This window comes from Glycine max, chromosome 12 (genome assembly GCF_000004515.6).
Source record: "Glycine max cultivar Williams 82 chromosome 12, Glycine_max_v4.0, whole genome shotgun sequence".
NCBI classification, from domain to species: Eukaryota; Viridiplantae; Streptophyta; class Magnoliopsida; order Fabales; family Fabaceae; genus Glycine; species Glycine max.
The window spans coordinates 15,909,620-15,930,045 of record NC_038248.2 but is presented as its reverse complement, the minus strand read 5'-3'; the positions used below and the strand labels follow the sequence as shown (position 1 = coordinate 15,930,045).

Here is a 20,426-nt window from a genome sequence, read left to right as displayed (position 1 = left end):
ACACACACTTAATCACAATAGACCCAAAAACCTTGAATGCAGGAAATTAGGACTAAAAGTATTATCAAGGTCAACCGACGATTTCCAAGCTGTTTTGCTTGACCAAAAGATACACTTTCAAGACAAAAAGAACATTTTTAAATTAGTGGAATTCAAATAGGATGTTTTTTTTAAGGGAGAAATCAAACTCCGATATTAAAAAATTTATAATAACTCACTTGTTACTTAACAAATTGAGTTAAATCTCTTTAATATAATTTTTTTTAAAAAAAACTAAAACTAAAACCGAAAAATTTTAAAAGGACAAACAATTTTTCTTTTTGAAATTACCATTTTTTTAATTTATACCAATTAATTTGATTAAAAATAAATTATTTTTCTCACCTTATCTAAAGATTATTTTAAATTTTTCCAGATTTCTTTTTATTATTTTTACTGAATTTGAGCACAAAATATTAATTATAAGTTTTAATAAATTTCTGCAAAAATTTTAAATGTCAAAAACTAGTATTTTTACCTATGCTATATGTGAATATAATTATTTTAAAAAAAATTGACATTAAATTTTTAAATGTTTTACTTCTAGCGTAAAGTTTTAGCATTATTTGTTAAATCTTAGGTTAATTTCATCCAAAATATCTTTTTAAAAGGGTAACAATGAAGATCAAATCTATGGTTCTGAGTTCAAATTCTGTGGATGAACATAACTTAATTGAGATGAAAAAACTCACTAAAGATAATGAGACAAATTTGTTGACAGAAATTAATTAATCATCAATATGATTGATGAATATTATGTACTAATGTCATGGTGGAAAAAAAAAATTAAACCTAAGTGGTTATATATTTACCTCAACTACAACCAACAAGATCAACCCTAATAGGTTTTTTCAATCTTAAAATATCAACCACATAAATCATTTTTTATTTCTTTTAAAAATTAAAACTAAAATAAAAGTGAAGGAAGATGAACAGTTTTTTATTAAAAAAAAGATTTTTTTACTTATTTTAATTCTTTAGAATATCTCTTAAAAGAAATTAATACTTTTTAAAAGGAAAAATCAAGTAAGAGATATTAAGAGAGGAGCGGGGGATGGGGATTAACAGTGACCGCACAGTGGCACTGTGAAAGGAATTATAAGTTATTTTCTGGTAAGGTTAACATATATATATTAACTGCAAGTTACAACAAGGCATCCAAGTTGTGTTTTTCAGATGATGGAGACACAAAACCTTAGAGAACTCATAATATTCCTTGGAGACTTGCAATGAATAATAGAGTCTTCGGACCTAAGAATTTTGACTGCATGAGTTGGTTAAGATGACTAGGGATTTTCACAAACTAAACATTCCCTATAAATGCACGTGACAAAATAAAGGCTGAATTTCCATTTCATTCGTAAGAATGATCATTATTAAATTTTACATATAAAAAGACTTAACAATAATTTCATTCCATAATTTTAATTTCTCATATTAGATACCATTCCTTGCACAGAATGGAAATTTCGAGAGGAAATTGCTTCTTTTTTTTTAAATATCGTCCCCAGTTAACAGTTGGCCACAACTTTTATTTCATGCCTATTTTATGTATCAAACATAACAAATGTTCTGACATAATCAAACACCAATGAAGAAGAAATTTAGAATGTTTATTCCTTTGCAATGAAATTCCTTGTTATCATTTTATATAGATATCACTTTTCAAGTGGTGTAATATACAATGTGGTTCTATTATTTTTACACTATACAGCTGAATTTGAATCGTGAGTAAATGCGTAAAATGATTAGAATAACGATGAATCCTTACTTTCTCACTTTACACATCTTTTCTAAATCTTTTCACTTTAGAAGAACTAAATCCGTTACAACTAATTATTTCATGATATGCATTTGTCTGTTATTTACAAGGTCAACTGAAGAATCCCAACATAATATCCACATTTTGGCATAGCAGTCAAGCACTTACAACTCAAACTTCTCTATCTCTTCAACCAGAATAATCAAAGTTAACCAAGCCTCCAATGCAAAATGATGAATTTTTCATACCTGTTAAAAGAAAATTACATTCAATTATTTGCAACCATAGCTCAATGTATATATAAACAACCACATTATTGTTCAGTAATCTGACATAGTTAAGACATTTGTACATCAATTTAGTTATCTCCAGAAACTAACCATTTGACTATCTATATCAGAAATTAAAATATCACTATTACCTTCAATCAAATTCATCTCCTTTTTCTTTGCAGTGATTCTCCAGTTTCAGGCCTTTTCTGTCACTATTTACAAAGATTTGATGAGCATTCATGTTTAAGTTCTCTCTTCTATTATTTGCAATCTCTGGCCAAGTATTTGGTTTAAGGGTGTTGTTTTTATTTACGAAAGCCTTTGTTTTTGCTGAAAGCAAACTATCACCCCACTCACTTCCTTCAATCATACTTTTAAATTCGGAATTAGGTATGCAATCAGGAGAACTCAAAAAACCCCTGGTTGAAATCCTTCCATTTTCAAAGGAACTTTGACGCAGAAGCTGTTCATATAACACGTTACCCACAGCAGGAGTCCTGCATGAAAACCATAGTTTTTCATTCACATAAATAAACTGTCTCCTTGCATGCAAAGAGTACATGCAAGAGTTAAAGGCAGGCTGGAAGCTAAAAACATTCTTCAACAACCAAGATGAAAATAATCAATTTTGGCACTGTCATTATGACAAAAAATTAATAGCAAAATATTGAAAGCCTAAATCTTTTGACCTACCTAATAGCTAATTAGTAAATTAATTAGTTGGCTATCAAAGCAAACCTTATTTGTTGAAATTTTGAGGTCTGAATATAATCAAAAATTGGAACCAAGTCTTTTGACCTAGCTTGTATTACACGAGTTGGAATCTTGTCAATCTCAAATTCCCCTCCGGAAGCAGCTTCTTCATCCATCATCAGAATAGCCTCTTTACCCACTGAATGAAAATATATCTGGTTGGCAACAAAATCATATATTTAAATGCCAAACTATCAAGCATTGTTAAAAAAAACATTAAAAAAATGCATTTTCCAGTTTTGAGATAACATACCCCAGTTTTTCCCCACAATGGTGTCTTAGCTTGATGCATTTGCAGTTCAGCTTCTGAAATATATAACTGATGCTCTTTCTCAGAACAGGAATTCCATTTCACAGCTACATTCTTCATTTTAGGGCTAATGATATTATCCTTCTTCACTTCCTCTGAATATAATTTATTGCTGTCTGAAACTACATTCTCTCCATATATGTCAATATTATCTTCTCCCTCTCTCCAACTTTGTCTCTGACTTATATTCCATTTCTTGATAGGCTCAACAACTACTCTTACATCAGTCGCTGGGGCAGATTCATACGCAGGTGTTACTCCAGAAACAACACCTGAATCTTGACTGTTAATTGTCTGCAGAGCATATTGTATCATAGAACCGGTGGGTGAAAATACCAACAGATGACACTTTTCCTTGGAATAGTTCCCATTAACAAACAAGGTACTGTTGCCTTCAAAGTTACGGAAAGATGAAGCAATAGCCCCAGAAAGGGAACTCATCCTATTTGTTGCAGCTGCAGCAGCACCAGTTACCGTGCTTCTCCAGCCATTAGATCCATTCCTAATTCTGCTTACGACAGAAAGTGTGATAGGAGGACCAGCAGTACAGAGGCTCTGTGGTTTACAAATTTCTAAGGCTGAACTATGAGGCCAACAAACTGCTTGATTATTCATGACATCCAATCCACCATTTTTTTCTGTTAAACTATTGTCACATGACAGAATATTTACAGGTCCCCCTTGAGGGTTTATAGCAAATAGATGGCTAGTGCCCCTTGAGGAACTAATCATAATCCACCTGCTATCAGCACTAAAACTGATATCTTGAATAACCTTAATTGTCAAAACAGATTTAAAAAAGGTCTCAATTAATTGTGGATGCATTTTGAAAAGGGAAATTATCATGTGTTAATCCAAAGGAAGAATGGACAAGAAGATGAACTCACTGCATTTGTCAAGCCACGTTGCAGCCTGTAGAGATGAACATAAGAAGGGCCAGCATCAGATGCTGACACTCTCTCATATCCAGGGATTATCTTAAAAACATTAATATTGTGCCCCTGAACAGAGGCAGTCACCAATATGGTGCCACTAGGATCAAAGCATAAAGCTGAAATAGGACTCTTGTGGGCCCGGAATTGGGAAACGACATTTTTACTGACTATATCTCGGACAATGACCTGAAAGCAAACAATAAGTTACGCTAGTAAAATTAAAATATTAACTGTAGTAGCATCAATTACCATATTGTAGAAGGATAACCTAAACCAAAACATACAGCAAGATGAATCCAACCTGAGATAAACACAATGCAAAAACTCTTATTGCAAAATTGTAATAGACAGTTAGTTCGATAAAGACATAACCAAGTTTGAAACTAAATTTGAGCCAATAATGAGGAAAGACAGTGACCAAAATTTCAGGAACAACATAATGTTAAGAACTACCTCAGACCAGATGTTTACAACCTAAGATAGGGAAGATGCTAGCTATCTTATCTATTCGGTGTTGAAGATAATCAAGCACGATACGTAGATTCCAATAACATGCGAATGCAAAATTATGAAGAGCAGTATTTACCATCCCAATGTTATCTGCATCTGTTGAATGGCCATTAACGATTCCATTTCCTTTTGGGCTAGAATTTACCAATTGTATAGAACTGCTGCTATCTGGGCGAAGTTCCGAACAGTATCTGGAAAGTTTTTTATACCCCATATCTCCAAGTGTCACAATCCCAGCAGCAAGATGCTTGCTAGACTCTTTGGCATAGTGAGCGACCAAGCTCACATTTGAAGAAATACCAGGAAAGCTTGCAGAAGGTGTCAAATGCTGTGGGCGGACACGTCCAGAAGTGGCTGTTGCATCTGGGCTTCCACTATAGGCCAGCCATCTAGGACCAACTGCAAGCGGTCCAAAGCCAATGCCTCCAGAACCAAAACAAGGTGTGACTATAGGATTGGTAAGTAAAGTATACTCTCTTTCTAAAGTTGTGGCAGAAAAACAGTGTATCTACAAAATAATGATAGCATTAAACATTATAGGAAAACAAATTTAGAGGAACTTAATATAGATGTTAGAAAGTATACCTGAGTGGCTTGAGAAACGGCTACTATTCGAGAACTACATCTTACAGAGTAAACAACTGATCTAAACTTTAGTACATGAACATATGATTGGGACCTCATAGAATAAAATTGAACAGTAGTTGGCAGATAGTTCCCATTCACTTGGTCATGATGGTTTAAAGTGCCCCCTTTGCAAGTGGCACCCAACCCATCTTGTGTTTTGCCTCCACCATCCATACAAATTACCAACAATGGATGCTTGCCTGCATACTTATCCTCTGGTCTCTTTGATACAATTGGAGTTGGTACCATTTGCATAAAAGAAACAGGACCATCCTGTCGGGAAACTAGGTCACGGACATTATTTGAATCATTAACATCCCAAACCTGGAAACCGGACCAATAGCCTAGAAGAAGTATTTGCCGCATGACTTCTCCCTGGCCCTCTAATGTGTCAAACCCAGCCCAAATAACCTATACAAATTAGGAAGTAATTAAAAAGTGTCACCTCTGTCCTAACACCAAATTGAAAAATGTAATAGAAAGATAAAAAAAGAGTATCAATTTTTCAATATTCATTAAGTAAAGACGCAAAAACAAAATTAGATCTAGAAGCATGAAAGGGAAAAACAAAAATAATAAATAACATGCATACATCCTAAACCAACATTCATTTAACACAAGGAACTAAATATGAAATATGAGAATAAGCACTATCATTTATACTAAAGCTAAAAACCAAAAGGCCCAATAGTTCCAAACCGATAAGGATATTTGGTTAAATAATCAATTGCATAGGAACATTATATTCATCATATAAATACTACCAAAAAGTCCAGCTTTGTTCTGACAACAGAAACTGTTACATTAAGAATTCAATCAATTCATGTGTGCATCTGATGCATGTTCAGGGACATCGCATGCCCAACAACACAGTAAAAGTTGTTGAGTCACAACAATATGTCCAATATTTGATGGTTGATGCACAACACAAAGAAGCTAAAGTCTTACAGCAATGCCATAATATTCAGCTTTGCTGGAGCACAGGTCTCATATCTGTAATGAAGTTTCTTTGGCACAACAGCTCCCAGGTTTCTTTGTCCAGTATTTGATGTTCTTTTCCTCCTTACTTGTTCATTTTTCCATTAAGGAGGATTCCTCATCCTCCAATTTCATAGTAATTTTTTTTTGTCTTAAAGAATTTCTTCAATTATAGAAAACAAAACAATTAAATATTTACCCATTGGATGCCTCTTTCCAACAAATAACCCACTCTCTCATAAGCAAATTCATAAAACCTAATTAACTCCAGTAAATCAATAACTGTCTAAACCTATTTTCTATATTATACATATACTGTATAATCTGCAAAAAAAAAACAGAGAAAAAAAATTGTTTCACTGTCACAAATGGATGTCCATTACTCCATTACTGTTAAAAAGGAACAAAATCCATCCAGTCTAACAAAATAGTAGGAAAAAACATTTGAATTTCTATCAACCTATCACCAAAAACCTTATATTCTGCAATGAAGAGAAAAGGTAAACCAAAAACCTAGCATTAGAGAGGAAATGATAAATGACTCCTAAGTTAAAGCTTAGTGTATCAATGAACATGAGTAGCCTTCCAATCATTATGGCTCCAGTAACGTTCAACTTTAAATATCAAATAAACTAAATATACCCATCAAAATCATAGGTTCAAAGCTCCTTAGTAATCATAGTGCATACGAATTCTTAATAAATGTATAATATACGAGCTCTAAAACTGTGCAACCAGAAAGATATTAGCCACTAAAAACAAGGGCAAACTAATTCATGATGCTCTATCCTAGTGGGATATAAGAAGGCTGGATATACAAAGCCTTAACTCCGCAAGCAGAAATACTGTCTAAAGGATTTGAACCCATGAACTCACAAAGCAGCAATCTTACAATTGAGCCCAAGGCACGAAGCCTGCCCTCTACATTAGCCACTAAAGCAGAGAAAGAAAATAACTCATTTTCCATAATTTTACTTCCTTGATTACTTATAGGGTGTTTGGATGAGTGTAGATTATCTTGATTTTGCAAAATTGATATTGGTTAAATGTGAGTTTGAAGTGAATTGAATTATATTTTGAAACTTCTAATCTTTTATCTTAAAACTAATTATGTACCAAAACAAAGCATCTAATTTTCATCCTCAAGCAAAATATATAATTTTTAGCTTCTAGACAAGCTCACATTTAGGAGCAAAACCAATTTTGCACTCAGGCAATAAATTCAACAAAAATTAATAGCAATATAATTCATTACAAGGTGCAATAAATTTGGTTAACTGTGGTTGATATTCAACTTTCTCAAAAGCCTATTTAATAGTGACCATGGATCCCATAAATGGGTTAGCCGTACAATTGGCAAAAAATATCTTTCAAACAGATCAAAAAGCAAAAAAAAAAAGAACGAAATCTCTCAACCAATATTTAGCCCATAATATTGATACATACTAATATCTGACAAAAATGCTTATCCCTTCTTAACAAATGGATGCTCAATAAAAGCAAATAATTAATCTAAACTAATTGGAAAACATAGAATCAGCATTCACCCCAGCAATAAAAGTAAATAATTAATCTATCTAATTACATAATATCAACAATCGACAGGTATCACAAGTAATTGTTGCGAGCAAAGAAGCTGCAATTCACAAACTAGATCATTATGATGAGCAAGCAAGTAACTATTTTCCAGTTCAACCCATTAGAACTCACTCATGCATACCCGATCACAGTCAGCAGCATCAACCTTATCCAAAATCGACGATGCAAAAGAGGAAGCCGCAGACCGAGCAACAGTAGAAGCACCAGATGAAACAATCTTCAGGTAACCAGAGAGAGTACGAAAGGAGGGAATAAATCCATTGTTGTTGGTTCTGCCACCGCTACCACTGCCAGCAGCAGCAGCTGCAACACCTCCAAGAAGAAGATGCTGTGGTTTCTGGCCATCATTCTTACTCATCCCAAAAACCAAAAGATGAAAATAACAGCTACCCACTACCACAAAATCAAAAGGGTCACCACTGATTCTTCAAATTCACCCTTAAATTAATCATCACCCTCTTCTTCCCCCATCAAGAAACAAACCAAAACAAATTTCAAAAAAAAAAACAGCAAAAGTCACTATTTTTTTCCAGCAAAAATCCCATGTATAACCTCACAAAAACCATCCGAATCACAACTACCCTAAAACAAAACTTGCCTCCAAAAGTTTTCCCCTTCTTCGCGTTTTTCCCTCAACAAAAACACCGAGAAAACATAACCACAACGAGGGAAACGGTTTGGGCAAGACAAAGAAATTTAAAAATTTAAAAATTCAAAAACAAATAACAAGTTTCAAATTTGTTTCCTTTTTTTCAAACTTTGATTGAAAGTTGAAACCCACGAAAATATTTAAAAACAAAAATTCACGGGTTAATTAAGATAGAAATTTGAAACGATGATTAGTATCCCTAATCCCTAATAATAATAATAATAATAATAATAATAGTAGTAGTAGTAATAATAATAATACAATTTGTGGCAAAATAATATGAAATTCAAACGTATAATTTTTGTAAGAAAAAAAAATAGATATGTATCGATATTTACGTATTGTTGCGAAGTTGATGATTTAAGATATGAACGGTGGGAGGGAATTTGGGAATGGGAAGTTTAAGGTTTTGGAAAGGGGACCCGCCGGAAAATCGCCGGAAAACAGGGAGTGGTCAGAGGAGAGAGAGAAAAGAAAACAAAAAAAAAGGTAGAGAGAGAAAAACAGGATAACAAAAAAAGAAAATTCAGAAAGAAAATGAAAAAAAAAATGTATAAAGAGCCCTCCGTTCAGGTGTTTACGTGTATCCCTTCCTTTTCATTCTTTCCAACATTAAAATGTTAAAAGGAGTGTTTGGTTTCATTGTTTATTATTTTTATTTTCATTTAAAATAATTTTATGAAAATGTGTTTAATTAAATTTTTGAAAATATTTTATCTGAAATGATGTTTGATTGGAATTTTGAATGAAAACATTTTCATTCAAAACTTATGGAAATTGGTATAGTGTTTCTTTCTTTAATTTTGTTAAAAATTATAGTATTTTCATTTTACTTGAATTGAGAATCCTGTGTTAACCGAAAATACAAACGATATTTTATTATTTTTATTTTTGGGTTGTTCTTATTTTTATTTTCATTTTCATAAAAAATGTTTTCAAAAATTCAATCATACACATTTTTATTACTATTTTTTGTTTTTAGTGAAAATGAAAACATGACCGGAACCTTGAGTAAAATGAAAACCGTGATAAAAAAATATAATTTTAAACAAATTTAAAAATACAAGAAGACAAGAAGTTAATATATCATAAATTTTTTAATATTTTTATTTCTTGAAAACATAAAACAATAAGTCAAATCAAACATATTTTTATACTTTTAATTTTTTAAAAATAAAAATAATTTTTAAAAAATAAAAATAAAAAATAAAAATACAAGTCAAATACACCCTAAATTTTTTCAATTTCATATGCTTTTTGATTTCAACAATTTATTTCAAATCTAATATATTTATATTTTATTCGTGTTTTGGACCTTATTAGTTATGGTTATCAAGAATTTGAATTTCAATTATCATCATATTAGTATCAAATCATCACAATAAAGTTTAACATATTTTATTTGTATATATTTATTTATTTATTAAATATTTTTCTCTCTAAATAAAAATAATCTTATATAATTATCGTCAACGGAATAAATTGAAATTGAAATAATTAAAATTTAATAATATTTTTTGTTTTCATTTGTTTCAACTTTCAAGATATTATAATCAATGTGGTGAAGATTATGAAATGTATTAAAATTAAATTAAGTAAGTGATAAAATAATGTAAATCTAGTAAAAGATAAAGTAATTTAAATCAATTTACTAGTTAAAGAGATAATGATAATTAAAAAGATAACGAAATCTAATAAAAGAATATGAAATGTATCAAAATTAAATTAAGTAAGTGATAAAATAATTTAAATTCAGTAAAGATAAAGTAATTTAAATCAATATACAAGTTAAAGTTAAAGAGACAATGATAATTAAAAAGATACAGATAATTTATCCACGATAAATTAAAAAAAAATCCTACAAAATTAGAGAAAAGAGAAGTAAATTGGTTTAAATCAAGAAACAGATAGAAGGAATTAGGATGAGATGAGATGAAAGAATTTAAATCGGAATATAAAGAAGAAAAAGAAAATCTTTTGAAACAAAAAAATATTCACATAAAGGGAGAGTGTCACCTTTGTTTGAGAAAAGAGAATTTAATCCAATTGAATTGTGAGAGAATAGAATGGAGCTCTCGCAGACTATATATAGAGGATTTAAAATGATATTTTAACATGTTCATTGTATAAGTAATATTTTGGTCAATACATTTTACATAATAAATGATATTTTTTCAGAAGATGACAAATGATACTTTTATATAATTAAAATCTATAATAAATAAATATGTTTAATATATAAATTATATTATAATTACAATTTATAAAAATTCATTTTGGTAATTTATTTCTTAAATTTGGGTTAATTTGGCTCATTTTAAATAATGATATTATTTTTTTGTCTTTGACACGATTTTTAACCCTTTTTAACCGACTGAAAACATAATAAAAAAAAAAGGATTCAAAACAGTGTACCAAAGATTGATATCTATTTTAGAATGAACAAATTGACCCAAATTTAAAAATAAGGAAAATGCTATTTCGTCCTAAACTTTTAGTGGAATGTTCCTCCGAATCCATTTAAACCTTGACACTTGTCAATTAACCTGTTTATAAAATATTTAGTTCTCTTCTAAAAAAATATATTTATTTCATTTAGCTTTTAAAAAAAGTTAATTCCAAATTTATCCCTTAATATATCCTCTCTCATGAGTCCAAGGTGGGTAGCCGGAGGTTGTTGGAAGTTTCGGAGAGCAGTGGCTGCGAATGACTAGTTTGTTGCCCTTAATTTAGTATATAAAAATTTTATGTATTATTTTTTTATGGTTAAATTTATATAAGTTTATGAAATTTTTTTCTATAAATTATTTATAAAATACGTTTCCTTTTATTTAAAGTTTTTATTCCGGTCCCAAAAATGTGAGCACTGGTCCGAGGAGTGAGAGATTGAAGTTGAACCCTTGCAATGGAGAGTGTACATTAACAGGTTTGAGAAATGGCCACGAACGATATCTCTGTTATGGCGATTGAGAAATGGCGATATTAGCCACTGTCACGAGAAGTTTCGTCTTTTGGCTAGGAACCATTGTGGATGGTGACGTTCTTCTTGCGTCTGATGAGGAAGAAAGCCGCAATAAAGTAGACATAATAACATAGGAAACTGCAACGGCGACAATGACAAAGATCTGTTATTGTGGTGCTGCTGCTGCTGGTGTTCGTTCTTGTTTCAGCTTTAAAGGGGAACATTGGGGTTTTGTGGAGGAGCATTTGGGTTCCTATTGAGTTGTTGATTTTTAAGGCGTTTAGTTGTGCGTCTCAATCAAGCTTTTGGGGGCAAGGATGCATTCTCAGCTAAATAATTGATTTTGTCTTGCGTAGCTCACCATTCGGTGTTTAGAAATAGTAAAATGCGTGAAAGCAGGCTACTTTTTGTAGAAGTCAAAATATGAAACCATAAACTTTAACTCTAGTGTGGGCACATCTAGAATTGTTGGATTTTTTTTTAGTAAAATTATATTTTTGATCCCTATTTCACCTCAAGTTTTGGATGTGGTCCACCACTAATTTAATTCACGAATTTGGTCCTCTTATTTTGTAAAATCGTGCAATGTTGATTCACAAGCAATAATTGGGACTGTCACATGTCACGTTCTTATTGGATGATGAGAGTGTCATGTTATGATTGGTCAATGAAAACAGCAATGCATTTCATTTTTTATGGAGTTGACATCCAATTAAAACATGATATGTGACAGTCATCATTTAATAAAAAATACATAACATGTAGCGAGACCATTAAATTAATGGGGGACCAAATACAAAACTAAAATTAAAACTAAAATTAAAGTGAGGGACCAAATTTATAATTTTATCGTTTTTTATCATCATCTCTCCATTTTGGTTCTCCCGCAACAGGCATATTTAGAAGTAAGAATTATTTTTTATATCCTAACATTAGTGTGAAGTATTTTTCAATATTTTTTATTGATAACTAATTTTTATTAAAAAATTATTATTTTTAATATAATTTTTCCTTTAAATAACTTTTCTTATCCATAAAAACTTGAAACCAAAATCTTATTTAAAAAAATTAAATCAATAACTAATTGAACCATTACCTCATTGGTGAGAAGTATTATTGTAAGTCTAAAGACAAAGTGAGTGAAAGGATAACTATGGGAAATGATAAAAGCTTTAAAAAGTTAAATCAATTAATATAGTATACTTAAATGACTTGATCGATGGCAAGTTTATATGGATCAGACTAAAATTTCGGTTTAAAAGCTTCGGCAGCTAAAGTATTACTCAAAAGATAAAGATCCAAAATCAAATCAATCTTAAAAATAAAATAAAGAATCAAAATTAAAAATAAAATAAAAAATCAAAAGTATAATTTATCCTAAATTATATTTTAGATTTCGAATAAATATTTTAAATTTTAATATAATAACGATAAAAGAAGGTAAACTAAAAAATAATTTAAGATGATTAGAAGATCAATTTTTTTACTAATTGTGAGGGTAGTCTAATACCTTGATTTTCAATATTTCACGTTTAACTTCCTTGATCACCGTTATAATTGAAATTGTCATTTAAAACATAAAATTTAATTAAATGAACTTTATGTCAATTTCTAAGCAAGTTTCAATAATTTATTAGATTGAAACTTAGACCGTACTGTGAAACAATAAATGCTTTCACAATATTTGCTTTGAGCCGACAATCAAATATTTTAGATTTTTTTAATAATCATTATTTTAGATTTTTTACATATATTAAGATAAATAGATGAAAAAATAAAAAAATATTAGAAAATTGAATTTATTATTAATATTATATTAAAAAAATTAAACTAATATTTATTAGGGGTATAAGTGTCATAGATTACTTGTAATTTTTTGTTAGTGTCAAATGGATTGAAAAAGTAATTAATATCTGATTGAAAAATTAAAATTATACTTGGTTAGGAAATTTTTTTCTCTTTTAACACTAATTATTATGGGACAGGGGGCTAAATTATTATCAATAAAGGGTCAATTTGTTTAAATTTATTTATTAAAAAATATTCAAATCATATTTACTTATCAAAAAATATTTTTTCAAAACACTTGTTCTAAATTATTATTTTTTAGTTTAAATAAATTTATCCATTATTAGTCATAAATAACATTTTGTGATTGTGGATTAAAATAATATAATTTTTTTAAAATCAAATGTGCACTTTACAAAAAACTATTTTATACAAGAAAATTACCTTGGACCAATCCTTACCTGTATTTAATGACTAACTAGTCCTTCCATGTTATTAGCATATTAATTGAATCATTAGAAACAATAAACTCAATTAATTAAATAACTTTCACTAATTTGACAATCTGTTTGTTTTTTTATTAATTTCCAACACCTTGCATTGAACATCATTTTAAAAAAACATTGAAATCATATTCCCTCATTTGGTGGCGAAGGGGTGTAAGGAATACAAGGAGCTATGAGAGAGAAATTTCATTTTTGTTGGTGACACAAAAAACCCTAAAACACCTATACTTTATTTTCACATTCATTCTCTCACTTTGGTGCCTCCCAAACTTTGTTTTCTTATTTTGAAATTGCAACCCTTGCTCTCAAATTCTCCTTATACTTTTTTGAATTGCTCATAGAAGCCTAGTACTTAAGGTTCAAAGATTATCCATCCATTCAAGATCACAGTTCCTCAATCCTTTTCCACTTGAACAAGTATCTGGTGAGTTATTTTCCATTTTGTGTGCCACACTCTTCTCCCTTTTGGAACAATTTTTTGTTGTGGCAAAATCAACATTGATGGTGAAGTGGTTCTTGTACCCTTGAGTACTAATCCATGGCGAGATATTAGAAGTCCAAATGACATAATTAGAACCATCCAATTTCTTAGCGGAGAGAACAAAGTTAGAGATGTTAGAACCAAAGACAAGGACGATGACTAACCCCACAAAAATCTCATGATTTTGATGATAATAAAGGACTAAACTAAGTACTTGATTGTGTTAGAGGTTAGTCTTGTCAATGCTTCGGTCATACGTCGTATTTACCATATGTATTTTTGCAAGTCAAAAGATATTTGTGTCTTAAGATGAATTATGACCATAAATTATTTTGATTAGATACAAACAAATACAAAAGTTAAAAGTTACGCCTTATGCGATATCAGAACATATCTCACGAATCTTCGTCTAATGTTTCAAATAGCAAGCTAAAGTTATAATTTGATACACCATTAAAGGATGACATTTAAGACTTCATTTAATACTATGTGTCTGAGATTTATTTTGCAAAGACATTCTCCTAGGATTTGTTAAATCCTGTGAAGAATAAATGAATCACAAGTTCTGAAAATCATTAATTGTCATCAACAGAAGCGTTGTGCTGTATAGAGCTACTTTGGCGCAAAAGGAAATAGTTTTCCATAGAAGTGTTCAACATGATAGCTAAGAATAATGGTTTTTTTTTGCATGAAGAAGTACATGCATTTAATGCAAGCATTAAATGCTCCAACAACCACATTCTTTAGACGTAAGTTAAGGAAAAAATTCTATCTATTTAAAGACAACATACACTTATTGAAGAAGACCTATAAATATCAAAAGCTTTAAAGACATGAAGAACCAACTGAAGCACTCATATTCAAATTTTTTATGTAAAAAGCTTTCTATAAATTCTTGTAATATTTATAATAACCCTCAAAACACTTTGAATGTCTTGAGAGAAAAGACTAAGTGTTGAGATTATATATTCGTCTGTAGGACGATTGAGTGTTAGTTATTGTGCAATCAAACAAACAAATCTTCTTATTTGTATTGGAGTCAACAGTGGCTTAATATGAAAAAGAATATTGGTTGTAGAAAACTTGATTTAGAGCTTGAATTTTAGAGCCAGAAGTGACAGTAATTAATAATTGTAACTTGTTAAAGTTAGTGGAACTTAATAGTTTACCAAGAATTGAACGTAGTCTTGGTGGTTGAGACGAACTAGTATAATTTCATGTGTCTTATCTTGCTTGTTTTCTCTTTTGCGCTTTAAATTGATTTGGGGTTTGAATTTTTTATTTTTTTTTTGCTTTTAGAAAACTATGTTTGATTTATATAATCTAAGGCTATCATCTGAACTTATTTGCGAAAGTCTGATCCTTGTTCTTTTAGGTCTTATCATTAGACAATAACATAGTTGTTTTAGAAAAAAGGCTTTAAAATTTCTAAAAAATCACAATTTAACCTCCCTTTTAGTGATATTTGTGTTTACAATTTTTAGCTCGTTACCTTTACCCTTAACTTTGGTATCATTTTAAGCATATCTTTCCTATTTAAGGTATTTTGACTGTTTTCGGCATCAATGCATGAGCCATGACTAAAGAATACAAGTTCCAAAGATGAAAAAAATAACACTAAACATTGTGAGCAACAAATGCTTGAATCTAGAGTATATGTAACAAAGCAACAACAAATGTAGGAGTCTTGGTACAACTCCTGATGCATATGGCTCGGTGTTATAGGTAAGGGCCTATTTTATTTTCCAAGGAAATAAACCACTCTCCAAACAACTTATTTGTTCCCAAATTTTCAAACATGAAGGAAAGTTCAAAGTGACTTCAACTTAGACCTACTACAACATGTGAGAATAAAAGATCAATTATAGGAAAGCAAAGATTTCAGACATACTCCTTCTCGTCCTTAATAAAAGACATCATTTAGAAGGAATTGATGGTTTGTTTATAAGGCATTTTACTATTTTTATGAAACAACTTTTTTCTCTAGTTGTCCTGATTAATTAAATACTCCAAGTATCTATGCTTTTTATTGATAAAGGTACATAATACTTTCAAACTTGGTACATTTGTAACATTTTTAAAAAATCAATAAAATTTACTATTTTTATTGGCATGTGTGATTATGTTTAAAGTGTCTTATATTAAGGACTATATGGAGTATGATATAATACCTTAAAAATGGACAATTTCAAAGCATTTACACATAACATTATAGTACAAAATAAAAACAAATTTTAAAATAAATAAATAAAGAATAATTGTGATGCATGTTTCTTGATGACAAAAGCAAGGTAGATGTACATAGATTTTTTTTTTATAAATAAAACATGTTGAAATGGTTTATCCATGGGGGAGAAAACACTTAGAGCGTGTTTGGATAGAGTAATTTAACTAGGTAATGTATTTTTTTATAGAGAATTAAATTCTTTTTTATTAAAAGTAATTGTTTGGATATTTTAGTAAAAGAAATTCAAAATTTTAGAATTTTAAAAGGGATTTTAGTTAGTTGAAAGAATACAATTTCAAATTCTATCTTCAAGAGAGTGAATTTCAAATTCTCAAAAGCAAGTTTCTCTTCGGCTACGACGATTCAAAGCTCTGGTTCCTTAAGCAAATATCCCCCAAGCCAGAATCTCAGACTCTGGCGGCTATCGCCGCCGTGGATTGCGTCTTCACAGTCAAGAACCAACGCGGAAAGATATGCATTCTTGCCATCAATTGCGGCGGCATGCGCGGGATTCTCGCCAGAAAAGCCCTCACCTACCTGGATGCTGCGCTGAAGAAGAAATCTGGCGACCAGAACGCCACCATCGCAGACTACTTCATTGTGGCCGCCGACGCCGAAGTTGGCTACTTATTCGTGACGATGCTCTTCTCCACCAAAGACCACTGCCGCCCGATTTTCTCTGCCGATGACATGTGGCGATTTCTAGTAGAGAAAGGAAACAAATTCTAATGCATGAGAGGCGACGCAACCAACCGCTGGTTCCTAAAGAGGTTACTTTCTGGTGGAGGTTTCGGCTCGATGTCGTCGGTTGTTTGCTCTTGGGTACTACTTATTTTTGTGGATGTGAAATCTACTGGAAAGTGTACCAAGTCGCCAAGTATTTAATTAAAATAGAATGATCCAAGTATCGAACTCAGGGAACTTGTTTATTTGGTAAAGTTTTGTTCAATAATCAGACATTTTGTAAACAAAAATTATTGGTTGTGAATTGAAGTGAAAGTATGTTCTATCATAAGTAAAAGCAATAAATGAGAACAAGTAAGTGTGAACACAGATATCTAAAGGCGTTGGGTCCTCCTACTGAGTAAGTTGATGCAATTAAAGATGTTTTTCTAATTAAAGATGTTTCTGCGTTCTATGTTGAGGACAAAAATAAAACTAAAACCCTGCACACTATCCCTAGCAATGCAGTTATTCAGTCCCTGGTCTATCAAGTTCTAAGGAAATAATACATTTCTCAATGCTAAAGTCCCTAACAACACACACAAATGAGTGATCAAGGCACAAGCATGCATACAATAAGCATAGATAGAAGCAGTGAACACATAAAACAACCTTAATTAGATATGAAAAAGAGTTTACATCAACTACTCAATAAGAATCCCCAATTGAGGGTTTTAGCCTTTCATGGCAAGGAAGCTCAAACATGCATACAATAAGCATAGATAGAAGCAATTTAGAAGTAAGAAATTGCTTGCTTACAAAGGAGTGAGGATGTCTCCTCCACCTCTAAGAATCTCACAATCACTTAAAAACTCACTAATCTCCAAAAAAGTTGAGAACTTGGCTCCTTGCTCTGTTCTTGCATTCTCTCCTATTCACCCTTTAGGCTCTTTGAGTAATAAAAAGTTCTTCTGCCTGCCTGCCTTAATTTTGTGCAAATCAGGCTTAAAAAGGGCTTCCTGATCTCGATGTCACGCTTAGCGCGAGTAAGTGAATTTGAGCTTAGCGCCAATCTCGCGCTAAGCCCGGAAAGTGACAGACAACTCGCTTAGTGAGTTGATAACACGCTAAGCGCATGCTTGCATAGCAGATGCCTTTCTAGATTCCTCTTTACTCACTAAGCGCGCTGGTGTTGGGCTTAGCCGCTGATGCGCGCTAAGCACATTGAGCTCGCTTAGCGCGATGACTTCTTTGGCACTTCTTCAAAATAACACCTTTTTGCCTGAAATTAAAGAGAATTTAACATTAATTCCATGTAAAGAGGCTTCTACTGAGCAGAGATCAAAACAAAGTAATTTTATTTACAATCCTACCAAAAAGAACCATAAATTGGGAGATTTATATACATTTTGGAAAACTTTTCTATACAAAAGTTAGTCGTAAACAACGACTAACATCGGCGACAGTAGGATTTGAAATTGGAGCATTTGAAAGGAATCCAAACACAAAATTTTAAAAATAAAAGAATTTAAATTGGAGCATTTAAAATTCTTTAGAATTTTAAATTGCCTCATCCAAACACAGTCTTAAAGTGCATTTGAATAGAAAATTTTAACCGAGGAAAGTAACTTATTAGAGAATTTAAATTTCTTAAATCTAAAATTCATTGTTTGGATTTTTTATGAAGAATTTAAATTTTTAGAATTTTAAAACAATTTTAAACAACTAAAAATGTGAAATTTTAATTTCCTTCTAAAAGGTGAGAAATTGAAATTCTATTCTTGATAGAAGAACTTTCCAAAACATTTGCATATTTCCTTTATAACTTTCATCCTCTCTTCTACTTGAAAGTACCTGAAATTTCATTCTCAAACTCACGACTCTTTTCTCACGCCGATGATCCTCTTCTTCAAGAAAGAAACACTGTTTGAGCTCGCGGAACGTTGATTAGGTGCGAGCGTAGGGGTCACATAGAATTACATCCGCAAGTCAGGCGAGCAGTCGTTGCTTCCCATCACACGACGGAGGTGCTCGTTAGCGCGAAGGGCCTGAGCCATGCCTTGCATCGTTGACTAAATGTTGTAGTCGAGTGTGGTGGTGTACGTCACTGTTTCTCGATTCCCCTGCGCATCAATATTCTTCTCTTTGGAAGCACATCAATCATATCTTCTCTTCTCTTTGCATTCATTTTCTTTCACCCTCCCAATTTTAATTTTTTTATCCAAATACAAAATTTTGAAAATAAAAAAATTTCAATTGAAGTATTTGAAATTCTCAGAATTTAAAATTTCTCAAAATTCTTAAAATAATTTTAAGTTATTCGTTATATAAATTTCATGTGATTTATTATATAATGCTGGAAAACACTTATTAAAATAAATTTTAAGTGATTCATTACATAGTTTTTTTCTTTACAAATAAATTTTAAGTGACTTAAAGCCCAAAATTCTTAATGACAATACTACACACATCTCAGCTCAAAATATTCTTGAGTAAAATATGTTTTTCATCTTTAAACTTTTTAAAATTTATGTTTTTCATCCCTAAACTTTTTGGCAACTAGTCTTTGTCGGCAAACTTTTATTTCGTCTAGTGTTTTAGTTCTTTTTGTTTATTTTAGACATTAAGTGATGATATGATATTTGTTTTATTATTATTTTATTTTATTACGTTTTCTAAATGCTAAAAATCACATAAATATCACAAATAAAGTATTTTTTTTTAAAAGCATTGATAATGTGTAAGAACATTAAAAAAAATCAATCGATAAACATCCAATCTAATCCTCCCAACACAAAATCACATATCACTAGACAAAAACTTCTCTAACCATACACTAACATTTTTCTTTTTAAAATTTTGCATCAAAGATGAAGAAATCATCAACTAAACATGACCGTTTTTAAGATACAAAATTGGGATTGCTAGAAGAGAGGTGATAAAGATACGAAATTGGGATCACAAATCTTTGAGACTCTCCACCAACCTCTTCGTTCTGCGACCCAACCATTCTTCACCTTCATCTTCCACCACCCTCTTTGTGTCTCGCCGCCACTGCCAACACCTTCTCCAAACAAGATTTAGAACTTCCCCTCCCAGATCCACATCCTTTGCTTCTAGATTGCAATCTCTGCGACCAAATCTACACCCTTTATATATTAGATTTGCAACCCAACAACTAGATTTGTGTTTTATATTAGAAGGAATAAAACAAAATAACAAGAAAAAAAACAAATTTTACATAGACCAAAGTTAGGCAATTTTTTTTAGGGACCAAAAATAAAATATTTATTTTAAAGACCAAAATTATATTTAAGTCATTAAAGTCAAAACCATCGAGCGCATGTACCAACCAATATGAGTTT

General features: G+C 31.1%; 1 protein-coding gene across 2 annotated transcripts; it reads right to left on the bottom strand.

The window, feature by feature from the left end:
* Positions 1-1,861: 1,861 nt before the first annotated feature.
* Positions 1,862-8,979, bottom strand: LOC100791837 (autophagy-related protein 18f). Of its 2 annotated transcripts, none has more exons than XM_003540966.5 (8): positions 7,907-8,979; positions 5,167-5,619; positions 4,658-5,089; positions 4,024-4,257; positions 3,080-3,910; positions 2,812-2,981; positions 2,223-2,570; positions 1,862-2,049 (listed from the first exon to the last, which is right to left on the bottom strand). In XM_003540966.5, the coding sequence occupies exons 1-7, from the start codon at positions 8,141-8,143 to the stop codon at positions 2,225-2,227; spliced, it is 2,703 nt and encodes a 900-aa protein (XP_003541014.1). In that variant the 5' UTR covers positions 8,144-8,979; the 3' UTR covers positions 1,862-2,049; positions 2,223-2,224. The 2 variants fall into 2 exon arrangements, with proteins under 2 accessions (XP_003541014.1, XP_006592506.1); XM_006592443.4 differs by having other exon boundaries at positions 7,897-8,019.
* Between the last annotated feature and the right edge of the window lie 11,447 nt (positions 8,980-20,426).